The sequence below is a fragment of the Triturus cristatus genome, chromosome 7, assembly GCF_964204655.1.
Source record: "Triturus cristatus chromosome 7, aTriCri1.1, whole genome shotgun sequence".
Classification (NCBI taxonomy): Eukaryota; Metazoa; Chordata; class Amphibia; order Caudata; family Salamandridae; genus Triturus; species Triturus cristatus.
In genome coordinates this window covers 548,032,634-548,053,563 of record NC_140590.1, presented here as the reverse complement: position 1 = coordinate 548,053,563, position 20,930 = coordinate 548,032,634, and the positions used below count along the sequence as shown (strand labels likewise).

At 46.9% G+C, this 20,930-nt stretch overlaps 1 protein-coding gene across 1 annotated transcript in view; it reads left to right on the top strand.

Annotated features, from left to right (window-relative positions):
- The window catches only part of MYO15B (myosin XVB), a 1,465,505-nt gene that overhangs the window by 739,587 nt on the left and 704,988 nt on the right, over nt 1–20,930 (top strand). Inside the window, exon 19 of the mRNA XM_085614939.1 lies at nt 10,897–10,992. Within this exon, the coding sequence (XP_085471065.1) occupies nt 10,897–10,992 (96 nt within the window). The remainder of the gene's footprint in view (nt 1–10,896; nt 10,993–20,930) is intronic.

Sequence of the window (20,930 nt, the reverse complement as noted above, 5' to 3'; positions counted from 1 at the left end):
AATCAGTCATGGCATGCACACGCCTTTTCGACGGTCTCGGGCTGACTCTCAACCCGACCCTCTGTCCGTCCAGAACAGCCAGATTTCTGGGAGCCATTCTGGACACGTCCATCGACAAAGCTTTTCCCACCCGGGAGAGGCAGGAAAAGCTGATGGCTATGGCCCGTCTGCTGTTAAGACAGTCACTTTCAGTTCGCCTCTACAAGTCTCTCCTAGGGTCCATTTCTTCCTGCGTTCCTCTGATTCCTCACTGCAGGTTGCGGACGCGTCCTCTCCAGGAGTTGGACTTGCAGTGTTGCCAAGTCGATGGATCTTTCGAAGACAAAGTCTTTGTTACCGTGCCCATGAGAAACGCTGCATCATGGTGGACAAACGAGGAAAATATTTCTCAGGGTCTCTCTTTCAGGATCACTTCTGCTCCTCAGATAATTACTACAGAAGCCTCGTTAGATAGCTGGGGAGCAGTCTTGCAAGACCTTCATGTAAGTGGCCGTTGGCTGCCCCAACATCATCTTCTACATATCAATCTGCTGGAGCTCAGAGTGATTTGCATAGCCTTACATGTTTTTCTTCCACGAATACAGCAGTCTGCAGTTCTAATACGAACAGACAACACGACAGCTGTGCATTATAAGGAAGGTGGCACCAGATCTCGTCTGTTGTCACAAGAGGCTCAGACAATTTGGGAATGGCGATCCAGCAGGGGATATCGCTCAAAGCAGAGCACCTTCCAGGCGTTCTCAACAAGACAGCAGACACGCTGAGCAGACTGAAATCGGTCAGCCACGAACTGGACAAGTCCACGCTGGAAGAGGTTTTTCGTCCATGGGGCAGGCATCCCATAGACCTCTTTGCAACGCCAGAGAACAAGAAATACCGATATTACGCAGTCTTTACCATCGGCGATCATTGGGGAATGTGCTTGCGATGGCCTGGTCAGGTACATTTGTTTACGCTTTTCCCCCGATTCGTCTGATCGCGAGGCTTCTCAGGAAGCGCAAAGCGGATCCGTGCAAGATGATTTTGATAGCTCCTGCGTGGCCCCAACAGTTTTGGTTCACAGAGCTGCATCTCCTCTCCCTGGACCTTCCACTTCGCTGCAGCCGATTCCTTCGCTACTGACCATGTCCCAGGGCCAAGTCTGGCATCTGAATCCGCAATCTCTGCAGTTGTCGGCATGGCTCCTGAGCAGCAAGAATTTCTTGGCTTGACCCTTTCCACAGAATGTAGGGAGGTGTCCTCTCAGACACGAGCCCGAAGTACTAACAAGACTTACAAGCTGAAGAGGAAGCGTTTCTGCATTTGGTGCCAGCAAAAAGGTGTCCATCCTTTTTCTTCTAAGCCGCATGAAGTTCTTCCTTACATTCTTTCATTAGCAACATCGGGGCTGTCTAACTCTTCCATCAAGGTGCATCTTGCCACTATCTCTCGCTTCAGACGCACATCCTCAGGTCCTTCTCTCTGGTCGGCAAGGATAATTAATCAGTTTCTCAAGGGACTTTTCAGAGTCTTCCTGCCTGTCAAGCCTCCGCCTCCTCTTTGGCACCGTTACTTGGTTCTTACCCAGCTTATGAAGGATCCCTTCAAACCTATTCTCCGGGTGGATTTGAAATTTCTCTCCTGGAAAGTAGCTCTTCTACTGGCCTTGACTTTGGCTAGAAGAGTGGGTGAATTGCAGGCTCTCACTATTCAGGAACCTTTTCTCCAGTTTAAAAAGGGTACAGTGATTCTGCGCACCAACCCAAAGTTTATACCGAAAGTGCCTTCAGACTTTCATTTGAATGAGCCGGTCCTGCTCAAAACATTTTTCCCTCATCCTACTACTCCAGCAGAAGAGGGACTCCACTCACTGGACATTTAGAGGTGCTTGAAATTCTATCTCAAGTGTACTAAGGACTTCATGAAGTCTCCTCAGCTATTTGGGTCTTTTAGTGGTCCTCGTAAGGGGTTTCCCCTTTCCAAGCAAGGGATTGCTCGTTGGATTACCAGCGCTATCCAGTATTGTCCCAGGGCAGCAGGTAAGCCCCTGGAAGGGCGGGTCCGTGCTCACTCCACGAGGGCGATTTCTTCTTCGGCAGCCCTCTTTGCCAGTGTTCCTATCCGGGAGAACTGCAGGGCAGCGACCTGGAGCAGTACTCCTACATTTACAAGGCATTAATGCCTGGATTCTTCAACGAAGAGTGACACAGCAGTGGGCCAGGCAGTCCTGAGGAACCTCTTTCAGTAGCGGTGAGCTTTCCTTTTCATCCCTTCTTCCATGTTACTGTTTTTTCAGCTCTTGCACATTTTTGTTCCTCATGTCTCTATATTTTCTACGGTTTCTAAGAATGTTGATTGACCATTGAATTTGTCATTATGATGCATGTGCTATTGCTTTGTTCTTGATTTTATAATGGTCATGGTTCCAAAAATGTGCTGATAAATGCTAGCTACTCTGGTACAAGCATGGGAATCTATGAAAGTTCCAATACTGGAGTAAGAAAACAAGTTACTTACCTGTATCTTTGGTTCTCCAGTATTGGAAACTTTCATAGATTCCCATGCGACCCACCCTCCTCCCGTGGGAAAGCTCAGCCTCTGGTACCTGCAGTGGTGGGGTTACACAAGGGCTATGAAAATCTGAGATTCTGAGCTTTTCTCAGGAGGGTTCTAAGGGGTGCGGCTAATCTGATTGGTTGTTCACTTTATTTGGTCCCTTTTACAAAAAGAGGTGGATAGGTTGCAAAACAAGAATGGGCCTAGGCCTAGTTTCTGTTTTGGTAATGGTTTCTATTGCTATTTTATGTATACCGGGGACTCCCATTCCGACGATGGGGAATGATTCAAGCATGGGAATCTATGAGAGTTTCCAATACTGGAGAGCCAAAGTTACAGGTAAGTAACTTGTTTTCTTATCTGATTAAAACAAGACCAAATAGAGAAAATTCCAACATACTCAAGATAAGATTTTTCAACGTTAAAAAAAGGTATAATTCTTTAGAAATCACTGGTTGCGATTGTCCAGTACAAAGTACCTTAGATGCGTTAAAACTCAAAGACGAAGCATGATTCAGGGGAGGTGTTGCTTCTAAAAGGTAATTGCACATTTTTCCCCCCGAAGAGGAAATTATTTTCTTGGTGGAAAAACTCCATCCCCTGCACCACTAAGAGTTTTAGTGGTTGTAGGAGAGTAGGGTCTGCTTTCTATGTTCACCCCCACTTTTTGCTTTTGCTTCACTGGTTTTCGACTTAGATGTGGCTGTGGGCCTGTTAATCAGACCCACAGCCCAGGTGTTCTCTCTCTAAATTCACACTATGTACTTTAGGTACATAACCCAATTGGTAAGGATCACCTTCTAGGGCCCTGTACAGTGTACCTTAGGTACCCAGGGCATAGGTGCACCCTAGGCCTACCAGGGGCTGCAGCATGTATTATGCCACCCCTGGCTGGCCTTCCATTATGACACAACTGGCTGATCACTCAGCTGGGGCAAGGTCGTGTAATCACCCCTTGCTTAGGTGTAGTATTCCTATACCTACCTTATATATAGACACATGTGTACCTATCAGCCACTCCTATGGCAGGCCTTAACAATCCTGGAGGCAGAGTGCTTGGTAACATGTGAGATGGTGCTCTAGCATGAGCTGAGCCTGTCTGCAGCTTTTGGAACCATGTCCTTATAGCTGTTCTATGATATAGCCTACCATATACTCTTAAAGTGCCTTATAATCTTAAACGGTTATGGTAACTATGGTTTGGCTTTATCAAAACATGTCGTGTAAGGTGTCTAACACTTTGGAATAATACCCCCATCCCATTTCTGGGGATGAGAATATTATTCCCCCCTTCTAGAGGGAGAGACATGTTAAAATCCTACTTTGCTGTTTAACTCTAACCAAGGCCTCAGCATCACAAAATGGATGCTGCTGCCACAGACACAAGTCTGACCTCCTGCTGCTGGGAGTGATCCCGGCAAGGGAGGCTTGGACAATAGGTTTCCTGCTTGGGGAGGTGCTAGCACCTCCCCAGACAGACTTTAGTGTATTGGGGCAGGGAGGGCTGAAAGGAATGAGACATGCCTGGGGCACACAATGTGTCCCATGCATAGTCCAGTTCAAACCGGTGCTGGGGCACTCCAGCCCCAGTCCTGGCGCGAAACTGGACAAAGGGAAGGAGGTGTAACCATCCCCCTCCCAGGTCCCACCCATAAGGCGTGACCTAGCAGGCAACCCAGCCCCCCAGATTAGTATAAGAGTGGTAGCTGGGCCCCAGGAGAACTCTGGACATTCGACGAAAGAAGAAGACTGAAGAATCTACCTTGTGGCCAAGGAGTGGCTACCCTGTGCAAACAGGCACCATCAAGAGACTACCCTTTGCTTTGCTGAAGTTCTACGAGGGACCGACTGCAGAGCCCGACCAGAGCCTTGACTTCCAGACTTCTCCGAACCTGATCCACATCCACAGCCGAGCTGAGATCCGTGGAGGCGACGAGAGACGTGGGACCGGCTACCTGGGAAAAGTGGCGAGTATCTTCCAGCGCAGCTTCTGAGGTACCCTCGAAGTTGTGCACCGGGGATTGAGAAGCCCCAACCCCAAGCACCATCTGCACCGAAGATCAGCCCCCACACTCCACGAGTCCTGCGTGGGGCCCTTCTGCATTTTCCTGCTTGCCGCGTCTGTCCGGTTGCTTGCCCGTTGGCTAGCGGCCTTTGTGACGACACACCTTGAAATCTTCACTGCTGGTTTGGCTCCTCCAGACTGGCTCCCGCTTCTTTGCAAACGAGAAGCACCCCAGACCTTCCTGGTCTGCACCAGAAGGAAGTCCTCCATTCTTCGTGGGTTCCGCTTGCCAAGGCTTGGTGAGTCCTAGTTCGACATCGACGCCGCCGACAGCAAGAGCCTTCGTGGGACAGTTCGCCTCCTGGTCCTGGTCGTCCTCGACGTCTCCTGGTACCCGTGGCTGCTGCGACACGCTTCACCCTTCACCTGCAATCTTCACGACATCGCCTGGTTCCTTCCTGATTCCACGTGGTCACTGGCTAGTGACCTTGACTCTGTCCCTTCTGCTTGCAGGTACCCTTCCTTCTTGATCCCGGCCTTAGGATCCACTGGACACTCTGCACTGACTGCCTGTCAGCAACTTTCATTCAGGCATCCATAGAAGTCCACGACGAAACCCGACGCAAGTTCACACCTATGCACCCGCAGCCCGTGGGCTAGGTAACTTGGGTACTTTGGTGCTCACAAGGTTAGTGACTATCCTAGGGTCTAGTTTCTGAGTCTCGACTCTCTAGTTGCTTCAGAAGTGTCCTTAAACTGCTTATTTCAAAACTGTACTATTTCTATCGACTATACGCATTACGCGTGAGTGTTTCCACTCTGCACCTGAATCCCGTGGGCCTCCCACTTCCTAACTGTTGGTAGTGTAGTGTAGCCCTAGCGATTCCCTAGGCCTAGGCCTATCCTATTTCCGTGACAGTGGTCCGTATACCACTTCTTTAGTATATGGTTTGCGTGGCCCCTAGGGCCTAACTGTATTACTTACCTGTGTGACTTAATGTATGCTTGAATAAGACTGTGTTGTACTTACCTCTAATCTCATAAAGAGTGCTGAGGGTTTGACTAGAATAAATACACTTTATTTTATATATATATCTGTTGTGGTGTCCTTTCATTTGGTATTCAAGGGATTATATATGGTATCACAGCTGGCTTCACATGCCATTCAGAGTTTAGCCTAAGACTGCTCTTGTCCATGCTACCACTAGGATAGCTGGTCTATAAGGCTGACTTTACAACCAATCACCATAAGGGTTGTTTGGACTGATACAAGGTGTACACTAGAACTAGTGACATCATACATCAGGCCAACTTCTCACAGGCACCATCAAGGGATATCTTTCAGCTGTCTCTACCTTTTTACGGCTTCCTGATCAGCCTTCTCTTTTCAAGTCCCCTGTTGTAAATAGATTCTTAAAAGGCATTACTCACATGTTTCCTCCTGTCCCCTTCGTAATGCCTCAGTGGGACTTAAATCTGGTGTTAACCTATCTGATGTCCGCTCCTTTTGAGCCACTTCATAACTGTCCTCTTCGTCTTCTGACTATCAAGACTGCTTTCCTGGTTGCCATCACCTCTGCCGGAAGAGTGAGTGAGCTCCAGGCTCTTTCTTCTAAACCTCCTTTCCAGGTTGTTCTGAGGACTCGCCCTTCTTTTCTTCCTAAGGTGGTTACTACCTTTCACATCGGGCAGTCTGTTACCTTGCCCACCTTCTTTCCGTCTCTGCATCCCTCGAAAGAGGAAGAGAGGCTCCACTGTCTGGACCCAAAACGTGCGCTCTCCTTCTATCTGGACCGCACCAAACAGTTCCGGGTGGACGATCAACTCTTCGTTGGCTACGTGGGCGCTAAGAAGGGGCAGGCAGTGCACAAGCGGACCATCTCTCGGGTCGTTTTGTGTATTAAGGCCTGTTATTCCTTGGCTAAGAAGGATCCTCCTGTGGGGCTGAGGGTCCATTCCACTCGGGCCACAGCGGCTACTACTGCCTTGGGACGGGGAGTCCCTCTGCAGGACATTTGTCAGGCAGCAACGTGGGCCTCGCTGCACACGTTTGCTAAGCATTATTGCCTGGACAGCCAAGTCCGGAGAGACAGCTTCTTTGGCCGTTCTGTTCTCCAGGACTTCCTGGTGTGATCTTGGTTCAGAGACCCACCACCGGGGTTGGTATTGCTGGGGTATCTATTCTAAGGTAAGGAATCTAACTAATGTGTTTCTTTCAGATGAACAAGTTACTTACCTTCGGTAACGATATATCTGTAAGAAACATTAGTTAGTTAGATTCCTTACCGCCCCACCCATCCTCCCCATTCTGCGAACTGATATCTAGGGTTAAGGTCATCCCTTTCAGGGCCCTAGTTTCATGGCACCAGTGTCGGTTTCTTGCATGGCTCTGCGTTCCTGGCGCGGAAAGCTATGTGCAGAACTGACGTCAGCGCGCGAGGGCGGCCGACGCGGAGTCGCAGACGACGCCTACCGATTCGCAAGGGTACTGCTGACGAAAAATCTTTCCGGATCCAGTCTGGTGCCTGGGGATATTCTAAGGTAAGGAATCGGACTAACTAATGTTTCTTCCAGATATATCGTTACCGAAGGTAAGTAACTTGTTCATCAATCCAATTTCCTTCATTGCAGAATGAAGTCATCACAAAGCCCTTTGAAGGTCTTTGGCATTTTTCACATAGAACAATTCCCAACCAATATGCAACCTAAATTTTGGTCTGAATAATTGATCTCACAAACCCTTTGAATCAACGTCTGGTTCATCTCTCTTCAGATTTATGAATCTAGTGGCACATGCCTTGGCCAGTATTCTATCTATAAGGCTAAGCGCCACACCCCCAGTCACTAATCCCTCTTCAGTCAACAGTTCCCTGTCAGTCAATTCCCATAAGACCGTAGTCCATATCAGCACTTAGGAACAGCCGTCAGCCAGCAGGCCACTCCCTATCAAGTAATACTGTGCCCACTACCACTTAGCATATCTGTGGTCCGGTCCTCTTTTTAGGGATTCCAGTCCTCTCTGACAGATTCTAATGTTGTGCAATGGTGGCTGCCCTTCAGTTCTCTCCACCACTCTCTGTGGGGAAAGAATTGTGAACTAGCCAGGTGTAGCAGGGAGCAGCAGAACAAGGCCAGCTATCTTCAGTGTCCCCTGTATGGAGTGTGAGAAAGAATAGAGTTTATGGGTAAGGTATTTAACACAGCAGTTTTAGATCATCACTTTTGGCTCTTTACTGTATGGACATTGCCAAGAGTTCTAGATGCCTCCTTTTTACACAGGCAGAGGTGGAGCTGTGAGGGTAGGACCAGCCCTTACACGCAGAGGTGATCAGTTGTAGAGGCTAGGAGAGGCGGGTGCCAACTGGACCAGAGTTTGCTTCTCCTTTCTCCAATGGAGTATGGGCTGGAACGTTTAGGTATCACCATCACAGTAAGGCACTCAAATTAGTAAGAGAACCAAGACTTTTCATTTAATCTGAAAGTGTCAGAACCCTCCCCCACACACCCCTCTCCCCGGTGTTGAGGTAACATTCTTCAAGCCACAAAGAGTTTACCACAGCATCTCTCCTTTCTAATATAAATACAGTGAGAGCAAAGTAAAAGAAATGCTCGTCTTGCTATGTACAAGACGATGGTAAATGTCCTAGAGGGTACTGCAACTCATTTTAATCCTATTACCTCCCCCGGCTGGAGCGGAGCGATTCATCTTTCACATGTTCCTCTGATTGACTGCTAGGACTGAAGCCCAATTTATCTAAGGCAACTCCTACTCTAAATGCTTGTCAGAATAATTAGAGGCTAATATATATAGAATAGCTGGGTAATAATAAATTCCAGGAACATTTTTCACGGAGGGATTCTGAGAAACATCAACTAGACAATGAGAATGACGCTCGCGTTGTCTAGGATATTACTCAGAACCCTGTTGTTCACTTTTTTACTTGAAACGTAATTTTATCACTTTATATTTATTACTAGATGGGTTCTAGCATGCAACAAAAACCTAAAGAAATATCCTAGTCCGTATCTAGCCAAATGTCCAAATGTGAGTACTCTTTAAGAGAAGTTCAGGGTGTATAATGATTGTTGTCAAAAATGGGATTATTAATTTGGTAGAGGGCACCACAATCGGCTCAATAATCCTACTCTGGTTACATCACACCTGGGGTTGGAGAGAATCAACATCTGCTCAACTCCATGTGCCTATGCACAAGCAGCAGAGACATATGTGCTAAGTTCAAGCAGTACCACCAATTTCAAACTGAAGAACACCACACCACACACACACAAGATTCCCAAGCCTATTAAAAAAAATAGAGAAAAGTTTTAAGGACCAAAAAGACATCAAGATCACACAATTTTGAGGGTAACCAGAGATATAGATTTTTTACATTTTAAGATGAAAATCAACTAGAAAATGTCAAACACTATGGAAAAAGAACAGTTTTCAGTTGACTGGGACCTGGGTGCAATTTGAGGCTAACTCCGATGGAAAAGAGGTTGGATACAGTCAGCAGGTTGTCTACAGCTGCTGGTAAAGTTGGTTCTGTTCAGTCTTTCAGTCCCTAATTCCTCAGGCCAGGATTAAGGGCACCATGTCTCTCTCCAACCAGGTTTCCTAAAGGGTTTAGTTCTCTTTAGTCAACTGGGTTATCTTGGAGTCAGTGGTCCTTGAATCTGTGTGTCATTGAGTCCATGTGGCAGATAATTCCTCTTCTTCCGGCAGGAGAAAGAATCCTCTCCCTGCAAGGCCATATGTTTAGATGTGGTCTTCCCAGACCCTAGAATATTATGAGGAGGTGGTGGTAGAGGTGCCAGGTTTATCTTGTTCACTAACCTGTGATTGGAGGAATTCTACCACCCAATCCAAACAATTTTCTTGCACTTCCTCCATCTCTTTATGCAGCACTTCCTCTTTGCCTTATTGTAAAATTACCCAAGAGCCCTTGTTTCAAAATGACGGGACCCACCTAACACCAGGCAGGCCTGCCTTCAGCTTCTTGGCCACTGTCCTGCTTTACAGGGTCAAGGCTGGTTTTCCTCCTGTTGTTGCTGGAGCCTAATTGTCTGGAAGATCTGAGAATAAATAGGAGAAGCTCTCCCTCTCATCTGCAAGTCCAAAGAGTTATTGCTGAAGCTGCAGTTTGTTCTGCCAGCCAACTGCTCCTGTTCACTCCCAGATAGCTGATCCCTGCTAAATGCTCAGCATTTAATACCCATTTGCTTTTCCTGGCCCCAGAGGCAAGCCACTGTCCTCTGAACGGGATTATTTCTCCCTGCCAAGGATGTGTATTTGAGCTCTGGAGGTGTCCTGAGTGGCAGACCTGGCTTTAAGCCTTTTCTGTCTGTGGCAGCCTAAAGTATGTTTTTTACAAATTACTTTTCAGTTTAAGTTATTACAAATTTGACTTCACCATTAAGTCAGATTTTAAAAACTAAGCACAAAATAACTTTGAAGCATTTTTCTAGTCCTTTCCTGAGTGGAGGTGTAAAGTAAAGATTTTAATCCTACTTAGGCCTTTTAGAGAAAGGTCTAGTCAGGCCCATCAATTGAAATAGCTTTAGCCATTTATTTTTACTGTGGGGCACATTAACTCTAATATGTAGTGTCCCGTACATTTAAATTATAGCACTCTGCCCCTATGGGCCTACGACGCATCCTTAAAGGGTGACTTATGAATATATAAAAATAGGCTTTTTCTACAAGGCAAAGGCAGCGTTCCCTGCTGTGTGTCATCTGTTTGTTTAAACTGCAGCCTAGTCAGAGCACAGTGCTCTTGGTAGAAATAGATTTGTGATAATATATCTGGGTTTGAGTGTAAATACACACTGCCACCAGAAAGTACGTTTAACTATCCACGTCATTAGTCATAGCTAAGGCAGCCTTTACAATGGACTTACAGGAAAGTTAAATAGGCCAAATAGGGAGGTCCCCTATACAGTATATGATTTATAGAGGAAGCACAGGCACTTTACTTCTGTTTAGCAGTGGTAGAGTGCAGAGTCCTAAAGACAACAATAAAGGGTCAAGAAAAAGACAGAAATCTGGGGTTACTATGCAGAAAAGGCAACTTTCCTACAATTGTTGATTGAAGAGATTGGGGAAAGCAGTGTGTGACCAATAGGTGTTATTTCAAGAGATGCACTGGGCCTAAGTAAAAGGAGAATGTTGTGGGTAAATGTGGCTGATGGATATTATATGATGGTGTTTACAGGTAATGCATATTTGAAGAGATCTACAAGTCATCATATGCGGCTAGTAACCAACCTTGTTAGTGTTAGCAGTACCCACTATTAATTTACAGGTCCAGGGACGCTCAAGTTTACCTGCCACTCATGCTCTCCTCTCCCTGTAGGCAGCCAATCTACCCGAGCTGGGACAGCCTCTTCAGCAGCCTCTGACGTGCCTGCCAGTGGAGGAGTGCCAGCACGCGCTTGAGATCTACAAGTTGGTGAGTGGGTTATTCTCTGATCTAGCACTGGAAAGACAGCCATTGGAGGCTAGCACTAACACCTTTCAGTAAAGGTGAGCAGGTAGGTGCACCTCGCAGGTAGGTTCTGTTTTGTTGATTCTACAGCTGTCGAGTCAGTCACATGTAGATGCTAAACTAAAACCCGCATGTAGAAACTGTTAGAAGGTGGTTCTGACACTCTGAGCCGCCCAGATGTTTGCTTTTTGAGCACCTATTTGTTGAGCTTTTCTGTGGGAGAGCCTCATCAGTTGGGACTCACCCACAGTGAACCCATGATGAAAGAAACTGCGTGTGGATTTTACTGGTGTCCCCCTAGCTTGACTAGGCAGCTGCGCAGCAGCTGGAGTATGGGGCACCAGGCTGGTTACATCCAGACACATGTGTGATGCGTGTGCACACGTGTACGGGCTGCGCAGGGGAGATACCTGGCGTGCGCAGTCCAGGAGCAGCTACAAAGTGAATGGTGTGGCAGGACTTATGCAGAATTGAGTGGTGACATGGAATAGGCTCTATACAGTGGGAAGAAACATGCCAGGGAAAGTCAGTGTTCTTTACAGTGTTTATTCCATTATTCTCTTATGAGGATAGGGAGCACATGGGCTAGTTTCGCTATCCTAGGGCCTACAAATTCCAGACACACACCAAAGTCCACTGTAACTTATGTGAGAAGAAGTATTCTGCAGAGTCCAGAGTCATACCTGTACTGCTTTTAGGTCATCCAGAAATGTTATATTTCTCTGCGTCAGCTCATAACCAGAGCCTGGCTAGGGGCTGACCCCAGCAGCCTGGATTTATGACCTTTCTTCCCAGAGCGAAGTCCTTCCCTCCAAGGAGAGAAGAGGGGTGGAGCTACAGGCTAATCCATCAGCAGCTGTCACTGGGTGCCAGGCACCAAGCTGCACCAGGGAGAAGGCAGCCCTGTGGCAGGAGACCCTGGACGATGCCATTTTGAACAAAGCCTTAGGACTGGGCAGGAAGGAGGGAGCAGGGGCAGTGAAGTGATGTGTCGCTGTTTGATAGGGCAAACAGAGAATTCCTGCCAGCCCACTCCCCAAACTTTAAAAAGAGTTTGCACAGTAAGAGAAGCTCTCTCTGGGGTGTGGTCTGTTGAGGCAGAGGGTGCTGGACCCTGGCGCAATGAGCAGTTGGAAGGAGGAACCCCCTGACTGTTCCACGATCCTGAAGAGACCAGGACCTGTGCGCAGAAGCAGGGGCCTCTGCGCAGGGAGAAGAGAGGCCCAGGAGGAGAGCCAGGCAAAAGGCTGGCGCAGGGAGCCAGTGAAGACAGCTCCCTACTGAATGCACCCTTTTTTAGACCAGGAGGGCAGAGGAAAGTGCTTCCAGTGGCTGGGGAGCGCCGCCAGGAGCAAGAGCAGGCAAAAATGGCGTAGATTGGTACTCTGGGGGCTGAGATATGCCCCCCAGAAGGTAGGCGACCTTTGACCTCCAAGAAGATCAACGACGAAGCGCGTGGGGCTCCACCGCCGGTCTTGAGTGTGCCCCTCGGGTGGGTCAGGTCCTGGGGGCTGCCCCCAAGTGAAGCAAAGCCGGGGAGCACCGTAGTGCTTCTCTGTGAAGTGTCCCCAGAAGGGGTGCCAGGAGCCCACCCTGGCCCCCGAGGAAGATGGAGACCGGAGAGCGCCGTCGTGCCCCCCAGGAAATGGTGGGAGGGGCCCGGAATCCCAACTCTGGGCCCCGAAGAGAAGTCGGGGAGCACCGTCGTGCTTTCCGTGAAAATGCCCCACGGGGTGCCAGGAGCCCAACCTAGCCCCCGACGAAAACGATGATGGGGGAGCGCTGTCACGCCCCCCTGGGCATGGGAAAAAGGGGTCCAGGCCCCCCAACTCCGGCCCCGCTGAAGTTAAGCCAGGGAGCGCAGTCACGCTCCCCGTGAAGAGGCCAAGTCGGGGAGCGCAGTCACGCTCCCCGTGAAGATCCCCAGGGGCCAGGGATACCAACTCCGGGCCCCGATGTGTGCATGCGAGGTGGGGGGGGGAGTGCCGTTGCACCCCCCCCCCCCGGTGGCCATAAGAAGGTGGGGGGAGTGCCGTCGCCCTCCCCCGAGGTCTCGCCGGACCGGCGGCACCCTTGCGTCTGCCCGCTGGAGCAGGCAGACCAGGACCAGGAGGCCGGCTCCTGCGGCAGCATGCGAGGGAGCTGGCCAGACAGGGAGCCGGCGGGGGCAGCCGAGGGTGGGCTTCCCGGGCTGCCCTCCATCAGTGTGGCCATGGGGGGGGGGGGGTCCGGGTGGGACCAGCCCCCCCCTCCCAAGAAGAAGGAATTTGGGGGCCCGGGCCCCGAAAGAAAAGGAAGAGCGGCCAGGGGTGGGCTCCCCGGGTTGCGAAAACACTCATCGTGGACGGCACGGGCCTGGGCCCCCAACGGAGGCAGTCGGCACATCCAGCGCAGCTCTCCCCGGAGCAGCGGGAGAGCCGCTGTTCTGATATGCACGGGCTGTGCATGAAGCAACCCATAATGCCTTGCAAGGCATGGGGACAGCTCTTTGACCCCCCGAAGGAGGGGGGTCGTCCTCCATGGTGGAAGGAAGTGCAGAGGGAGCTGCAGGAGCAAGGCAGCCTCCCCCAGCACAAAGAATCCAGTCCCTCCCTAAGTCTCATAGGGACCTAAAAGAAACAAACCCTCAAGGGCTCGGCCATTATTGTATCACCTCCTGGACTGGAACCTTTGTTCTACAGCTGGGGGTGTATGGAGAAGTTAATCAAGGAGCGAAGGGCTGAGTGGGGGATGTCTGGAGAAGGGTATCCTCTGGAGGTGAACAGGTGTAATTGCACCCGTGTGCATTTACTAATGTTATTTCTTTCCGAGGGACTAAAGGACACGTGTAATGTGAAGTACCTGTGTAAGGTGACATCATAAGCCAAGTGTGGTTAGGTTGCCAGACACTCCTGCCAGGGTGTCTGGCTGTATATGCTTAATCCTGTGATTTCATCTGTGATGCCTTTAGGGGCTGTAATTGCAACGCATTCTAATGTCCAAAAAATGTGATGAGTACTGTCATTCTAAAGTGATGCTTAAACATGTATTCTTGCTGCTGCGCTTAGGTGAAGAACCCAGACTGCTCGCCCTTAAGATGTAGAGGTGTATACTTCATGGTCAGTAGGAAATGCTCAGTCAGGGTTATGTGTCTCCAAGTCAGGGTTATCAATATATGAACGAGTTGCACTCCTTGTATTTCAACCAGTTTCTCAGAACTTTTTAAACTTTTTCTTTTGACCTTGCGTTCTTTTTCAGCGGCTTCGCGCTCAGCCCAAACAGCACGTGTAAAACTAAACAACAACATTATTGGGACAACTTTCTGCCCCTATCCGCTGGCACTGCCTACAACTGCATTTGCAATCAATTATTTCTTCTCGTGTTCCTCTTAACCAATGTTCAATACGCTATTTAGTTCCAGAAATATTCCAGGTATTCACTTTAGGATAATATAAATCTTCATGCAAGAAAAGGCCAATTTTCCATGTTTCTAATGTTCATGCCGGGCCATCCGAACCTCATTTCAAGAACACGACTTAGGGCAAATTCATCCATAGCAGTTTATTAAAAACCAATGCATTTCGGGCCCCGAAGGGCCCTTCGTCAGGGACAACTGAAAAATAACAGTTACACACATTAATTTGCCATCACAAAATTTCAAATACAACAATAGTATCTCATGTTTAGAATTGCGCTTTTTTACTTTATCTCAATAGTTGGTTTAACAAAAAAGCATGCCTTTCCTTATTAGAACCCCGCTCTTTAATAGTAACATAAATAACTGCCCATCGTTCAGTGGCAAATTACCTCGCTTTAACCCTGGCTCCTTGCACACCCCATCTACTCCTTCTATTTACTGTCCTGTCATCTAAACATCACCCGCTAAATACTCCCCTCTCCTTCCTTCGTGATACTTCCCCTTACTCCCGACTTTTAGTGTAAACAACCTTTCTTTTTCTAAGGCATAAGTTCCTTGATTATAGCAGTTTATCTCATCTGTTCATACCTGCTAGGAAGCTAACATTCTCCGCACTCCAACTCAAGTTTAATTTCTCATTTCCCTTCCACCCTCGGATATTTAAACTGACTCTGACCCCTCCTCGCAAGAAGCCCTCCCCCTCTTCTCCACACGATTAGCACCTGTGTCCCTTAAAGAACTCCCGGGTTTTCCAGAGGATACTACAATTCCCATAATGCATTTATACAAAAACAGATTCTAAATTATTAAACATGTTTGATAAAGCTCAAAGCAAAAAGTCTCCAAAACATATTTAATTTAATATCCGAACCTCATTTCAAGAACACGACTTAGGGCAAATTCATCCATAGCAGTTTATTAAAAACCAATGCATTTCGGGCCCCGAAATGCATTTAAAATTAAACTTGAGTTGGAGTGCGGAGAATGTTAGCTTCCTAGCAGTTGTCCCTGACGAAGGGCCCTTCGGGGCCCGAAATGCATTGGTTTTTAATAAACTGCTATGGATGAATTTGCCCTAAGTCGTGTTCTTGAAATGAGGTTCGGATGGCCCGGCATGAACATTAGAAACATGGAAAATTGGCCTTTTCTTGCATGAAGATTTATATTATCCTAAAGTGAATACCTGGAATATTTCTAAAACTTAATAGCGTATTGAACATTGGTTAAGAGGAACACGAGAAGAAATAATTGATTGCAAATGCAGTTGTAGGCAGTGCCAGCGGATTGGGGCAGAAAGTTGTCCCAATAATGTTGTTGTTTAGTTTTACAAGTGCTGTTTGGGCTGAGCGCGACGCCGCTGAAAAAGCACGCAAGGTCAAAAGAAAAAGTTTAAAAAGTTCTGAGAAACTGGTTGAAAAACAAGGAGTGCAACTCGTTCATATATTGATGATTCAAAGTAATGCCCTTCTCGAGTTAGCACCCATCAAGAGAAATGTAACAAAAACGAAGAAATTGAAACGAAGCTTTATTTCTTTCATGCAAGACGGAACATCGCAGTTCTCACAGCAAGTTTATTTTTGAAGTCAGAATAACGTGAATATCACAGCAACTACAACATTCGATAAATTAAATATGTTTTGGAGATTACCAGAGACTTTTTGCTTTGAGCTTTATCAAACATGTTTAATAATTTAGAATCGGTTTTTGTATAAATGCATTATGGGAATTGTAGTATCCTCTGGAAAACCCGGGAGTTCTTTAAGGGACACAGGTGCTAATCGTGTGGAGGAGAGGGGGAGGGCTTCTTGCGAGGAGGGGTCAGAGTCAGTTTAAATATCCGAGGGTGGAAGGGAAATGAGAAATTAAACTTGAGTTGGAGTGCGGAGAAGGTTAGCTTCCTAGCAGGTATGAACAGATGAGATAAACTGCTATAATCAAGGAACTTTTGCCTTAGAAAAAGAAAGGTTGTTTACACTAAAAGTCGGGAGTAAGGGGAAGTATCACGAAGGAAGGAGAGGGGAGTATTTAGCGGGTGATGTTTAGATGACAGGACAGTAAATAGAAGGAGTAGATGGGGTGTGCAAGGAGTCAGGGTTAAAGCGAGGTAATTTGCCACTGAACGATGGGCAGTTATTTATGTTACTATTAAAGAGCGGGGTTCTAATAAGGAAAGGCATGCTTTTTTGCTAAACCAACTATTGAGATAAAGTAAAAAAGCGCAATTCTAAACATGAGATACTATTGTTGTATTTGAAATTTTGTGATGGCAAATGTGTGTAACTGTTATTTTTCAGTTGTCCCTGACGAAGGGCCCTTCGGGGCCCGAAATGCATTGGTTTTTAATAAACTGCTATGGATGAATTTGCCCTAAGTCGTGTTCTTGAAATGAGGTTCGGATGGCCCGGCATGAACATTAGAAACATGGAAAATTGGCCTTTTCTTGCATGAAGATTTATATTATCCTAAAGTGAATACCTGGAATATTTCTGGAACTAAATAGCGTATTGAACATTGGTTAAGAGGAACACGAGAAGAAATAATTTATTGCAAATGCAGTTGTAGGCAGTGCCAGCGGATAGGGGCAGAAAGTTGTCCCAATAATGTTGTTCCAAGTCAGGGTTACCCATTTTTTATTCTGGTTGAGGTAATGGGGGGGGTGTGGGGGTCGCCACTGGGATGGTGCCAGTGCGCAGGGCCCTCTCTCCAGGTTATGTTCAACTAACTGCATTAGGGGGCAAGATGATGTGCATACATGGGAGCGGTGGTACTAGAACCCACCCCCCTGCGGGAGGGGTGGAGAGGGTATGCAAAGTGGCAAAGTAATTCCAACAGCTTATGTATATTTGTAAATCTGTGCATAGTATTGAGTTGTGTGTGTTTAATAAATGTACTTTTACTTTTATAAAGCAAAGTACAGACTGGACAATCAATTATTGAGTGTTATTGCTGCGCACCTGTAATGGCGATTACTAGCCCACACCACCTCCCTTGAGTAAGCCTCAGACTGCTCTGCAATGCTACCCTCAGAGTCAAGCGCTACAATTTGGGTGTTTGGTTCCCAGTGAAGGACAAATGTAGTCATGTTATTTGTGCAGGCCTCACAGATACTACCTCGTTTTCCAACAGAAACTATAGCAGTGCATCTATGCCACTGGATTAGGCTGGAATACAGAAAGATCTATATTTTTTAAAACATGAAAATGTCCTTCCACTAAGTTGCAGGTAAGGTCCCTGATTATCACTCGGGTGGAACAGGTTTCTGCTCTGTCTGATTAAGACTGACCCAGTGTTCTCACATTCCAGCTGGTAAAATCACCTGAGGCTTTCCCCTCATCAGCAGCCAAGCATCCTCGCCTGGTCCTTTACAAAGATGTTCTTTGGCATGGTGGAGCATGCAGCGCTCTCCCCTACCTAAACTATTCTTCCCTTTCCCTCTCCTACCCTACAAGCCACTCTTCAGGGAGCGTGAAACCTCTCGGAATAGGGAATACTATGCGGAATTCCTTGCCTGCACAGTTATTCCCCATTTCGGTAAACGTAATTCCGGCCACCTTGCTTTCATTAGGGCCTAGCAGGGATACATTTAAAAAATTCAAGTAAGTATCCAATTTGTAACCTTAATTGTAAGTAAATATATCTTAGGTGTGTACCCAGAAAGCGTGGCATGGCAGTGGCCCTCCTAGAGTTAAGAACACCCTTGCCTTAAGAATTAAGACAGTCTGAAGAGGTTAGCTCCAGCAAGGTAGTTTTATCTATATGCAGGAGGCAATAGCTGTATTTCCTAAAAGAAATAACTATTTTCAAAAATATTTTTTGAACATAATCTATCTAAAGTCATTTTCTGTGTCCCAGCCCTCAATTTGAAGAGATAGGTTCCTGTCTTAAAAACTATTTAAATTCTTCCTTTAAAAAAAGAATATGTAAAGGAAGTGGTGCCAGGGTAAATAAGTAACATCTAATAAAGCGCATGATTGCCGAGGCATCTTGGTGCTGAGGGAGGCAAGAAAGTACGGAAGTCGGTAATATCTCAATCACTGTTTATGAGGGAAGAGCCAGGTTTTAATCTGTCTCCTAATCTGAGCCTGGGAAGATAGGAGCCTAATATTTAGTGGGAGTTTGTTCCAAAGCTTAGATGCCAGAAAAGAGAGGCATCTGCCTCCCCATCTGGCCCTTCTGACTCTGGGCACGCAAAGTAGAGCTTTATTAGCAGATCTTGACATCCGGCAGGGGGTATGCCATTGGAATAATTTGCGGAAGTCGTTGATTACCCCTCCATACAAAGCTTTATGAGCACGGCATAGTGCCTCGATCTCCATTCGCTGCTTAACTGGGAGCCAATGCAGATTTTTAATGGCTTCCAAGATGTGGTTATACTTTGGAAAATTAAGAAGGGTACATGCTGCCGCGTTCTACAAGGATTGGCGTTTGGACAACTGACATTTATTGACACCTAGATACAGAGCGTTACAGTAATCTAGGTGAGAAAGAATGACAGCTACCACCACTGTTTTCCTCAACTCCATAGGTAAAAAGGGCAAGATTTTTCGGAGTATTTTTTAGGAGGAAGTAGCAAGCGGAGGTCAGCTGGTTGATTTGCCCTGAGAAACTGAGCTGGGCATCATACAGGATCCCAAGGTTCCTGACTTTGGTGGCTGGAACAGGCATGCCCCTGCCTCTACGGGCAACCGTGACTGGGTTCAAATAGGAGGTCCGTTTCCAAATTCCATGACCTCTGTCTTGTTAGCATTCAGTTTTAAGTAGTTCTTGTGCATCCAGATCCTAATGTGGCCAAGACGGCAACAGGCTCGTTCGAGAGTGAGCAGGCGCTGTCATTGGTAATTCTGATGCTCCTCCAGCATCCCAGAATGCAGTGCAGTGTCAGAATCAGTTCCTTTTGACAGCTGAAAGAGAACCAGGATCTTAATTGTTATCTCATCAAGAAGAGCCAGGATTTATAGGGGCGATGGGTGATGTATTTATAAATATAAGAAGATAATGGCATACAATTCATAAAAATAGAACAAGCTCATCCTCCAAGTTGTTTGGTTGCTGGGAACAGGCATAGAAAAGCCAAACAAGAAAACATGATGAGGATGTAAAACCTTATTGATAGAAATAGTTTAGTGAAGTCTGATCCTTTCTAGGGTCAGAATACAATGCCCACTATAATGTTGCAAAGTTATAGATTGTACTATGGGCAACTGCCTTGCTAGTTTCTTTGACTGGAACATTCCTCTTGGAAATAGAGCACTTACAGTTCTTGTGGTGGAGTGGGCTGCAGGTCTATCCGAAAGGGGTGTGCTGGCCTTTGGGTAAAATATGGAAATAAATAACTATTGATCTGGCCATGGAATGTTTAGAAGTAGGAAACCCTACATGAATACTTCATCATTAACAAAGAGCAGACTTGGTACTACCTCTTTCCAGTGACTGTGACTCTCATTTGATTGTTAGGCTACAAAGACTCTGGGACGTACTTCGAACTGGGCGGATGGGAGACTCTGCCAAAAAGTACCAGATGTCCCACCCAATGACTTAGGAGTGATGGCATCTAAACACAGCAGATGGGACATCCACCACTTTTTGGCTGTTTTCCCATATCCGCCCATCTCTAAATATGGCCATTTATTTATTTATTTATTTGTAGGTTTGTATAGCGCTAGAATCGACTCCAACTGGAGTATCTCTGCGCTTTGTGGAGCCGGTAAAACAGAGGAATAAAGGAGCTAGATCTCATTTCTGAACAACACAGTCTTCAGGAGTTTCCTGAAAGTGAGATGTTCTTTGCACTGTCTCAGATAAAGGGGAAGTCTATTCCACAGGGTAGGGCCTAAGATAGATAGTGCTTTACTACCGTGTCTAGATTTTTTTGCACGGGGAGTCACCAAAAGAAGACAGTTACTGGACCTAAGTGAACGACTTGGGACATAAGGAACAAATTTGTTCTGAAGATAAATAGGCTCTTGTCCATTTAAACATTTATGAATCAAGCAGCATATCTTGAACTTAGATCTCTGGCGAATGGAAAGCCAGTGCAATTTCTCCAGAAGAGGTTTGGACGCAGTTCTCGGAGGAGCATTAAGGACAAGACGAGCCTCAGTGTTTTGAATGACCTGAAGCTTGGCCAGCACGTTTTCGTTGGCAGAAAGCAACAGGCCATTACAATAGTCAATACGACTCAGAACCAATGTTTGGACCAGAGATCTCCTAAAAGAGTCCGGTAGTAAGGGAAAAACTCTGCGTAGCAGGCCAATAGTATGGAAACAAATTCCAGCAGTGTGGTTGACATGCTGTCCAAATAACAGGTCTTGATCCAGACGAATCCCTAAACTCTTCACAACCTGTTTGGGTTCCGGAGCTACTCCCAAATCGGGAGGCCACCAATCAGGGGTTTTAATAGTTTGGCTTCTCCAAACAACATTAGTTCCGTCTTGCTGACATTACATTGAAGGAAGTTGGAAGACATCCAATGAGCCACCGCCTTCATGCCCGCAGAAAAGGAGTT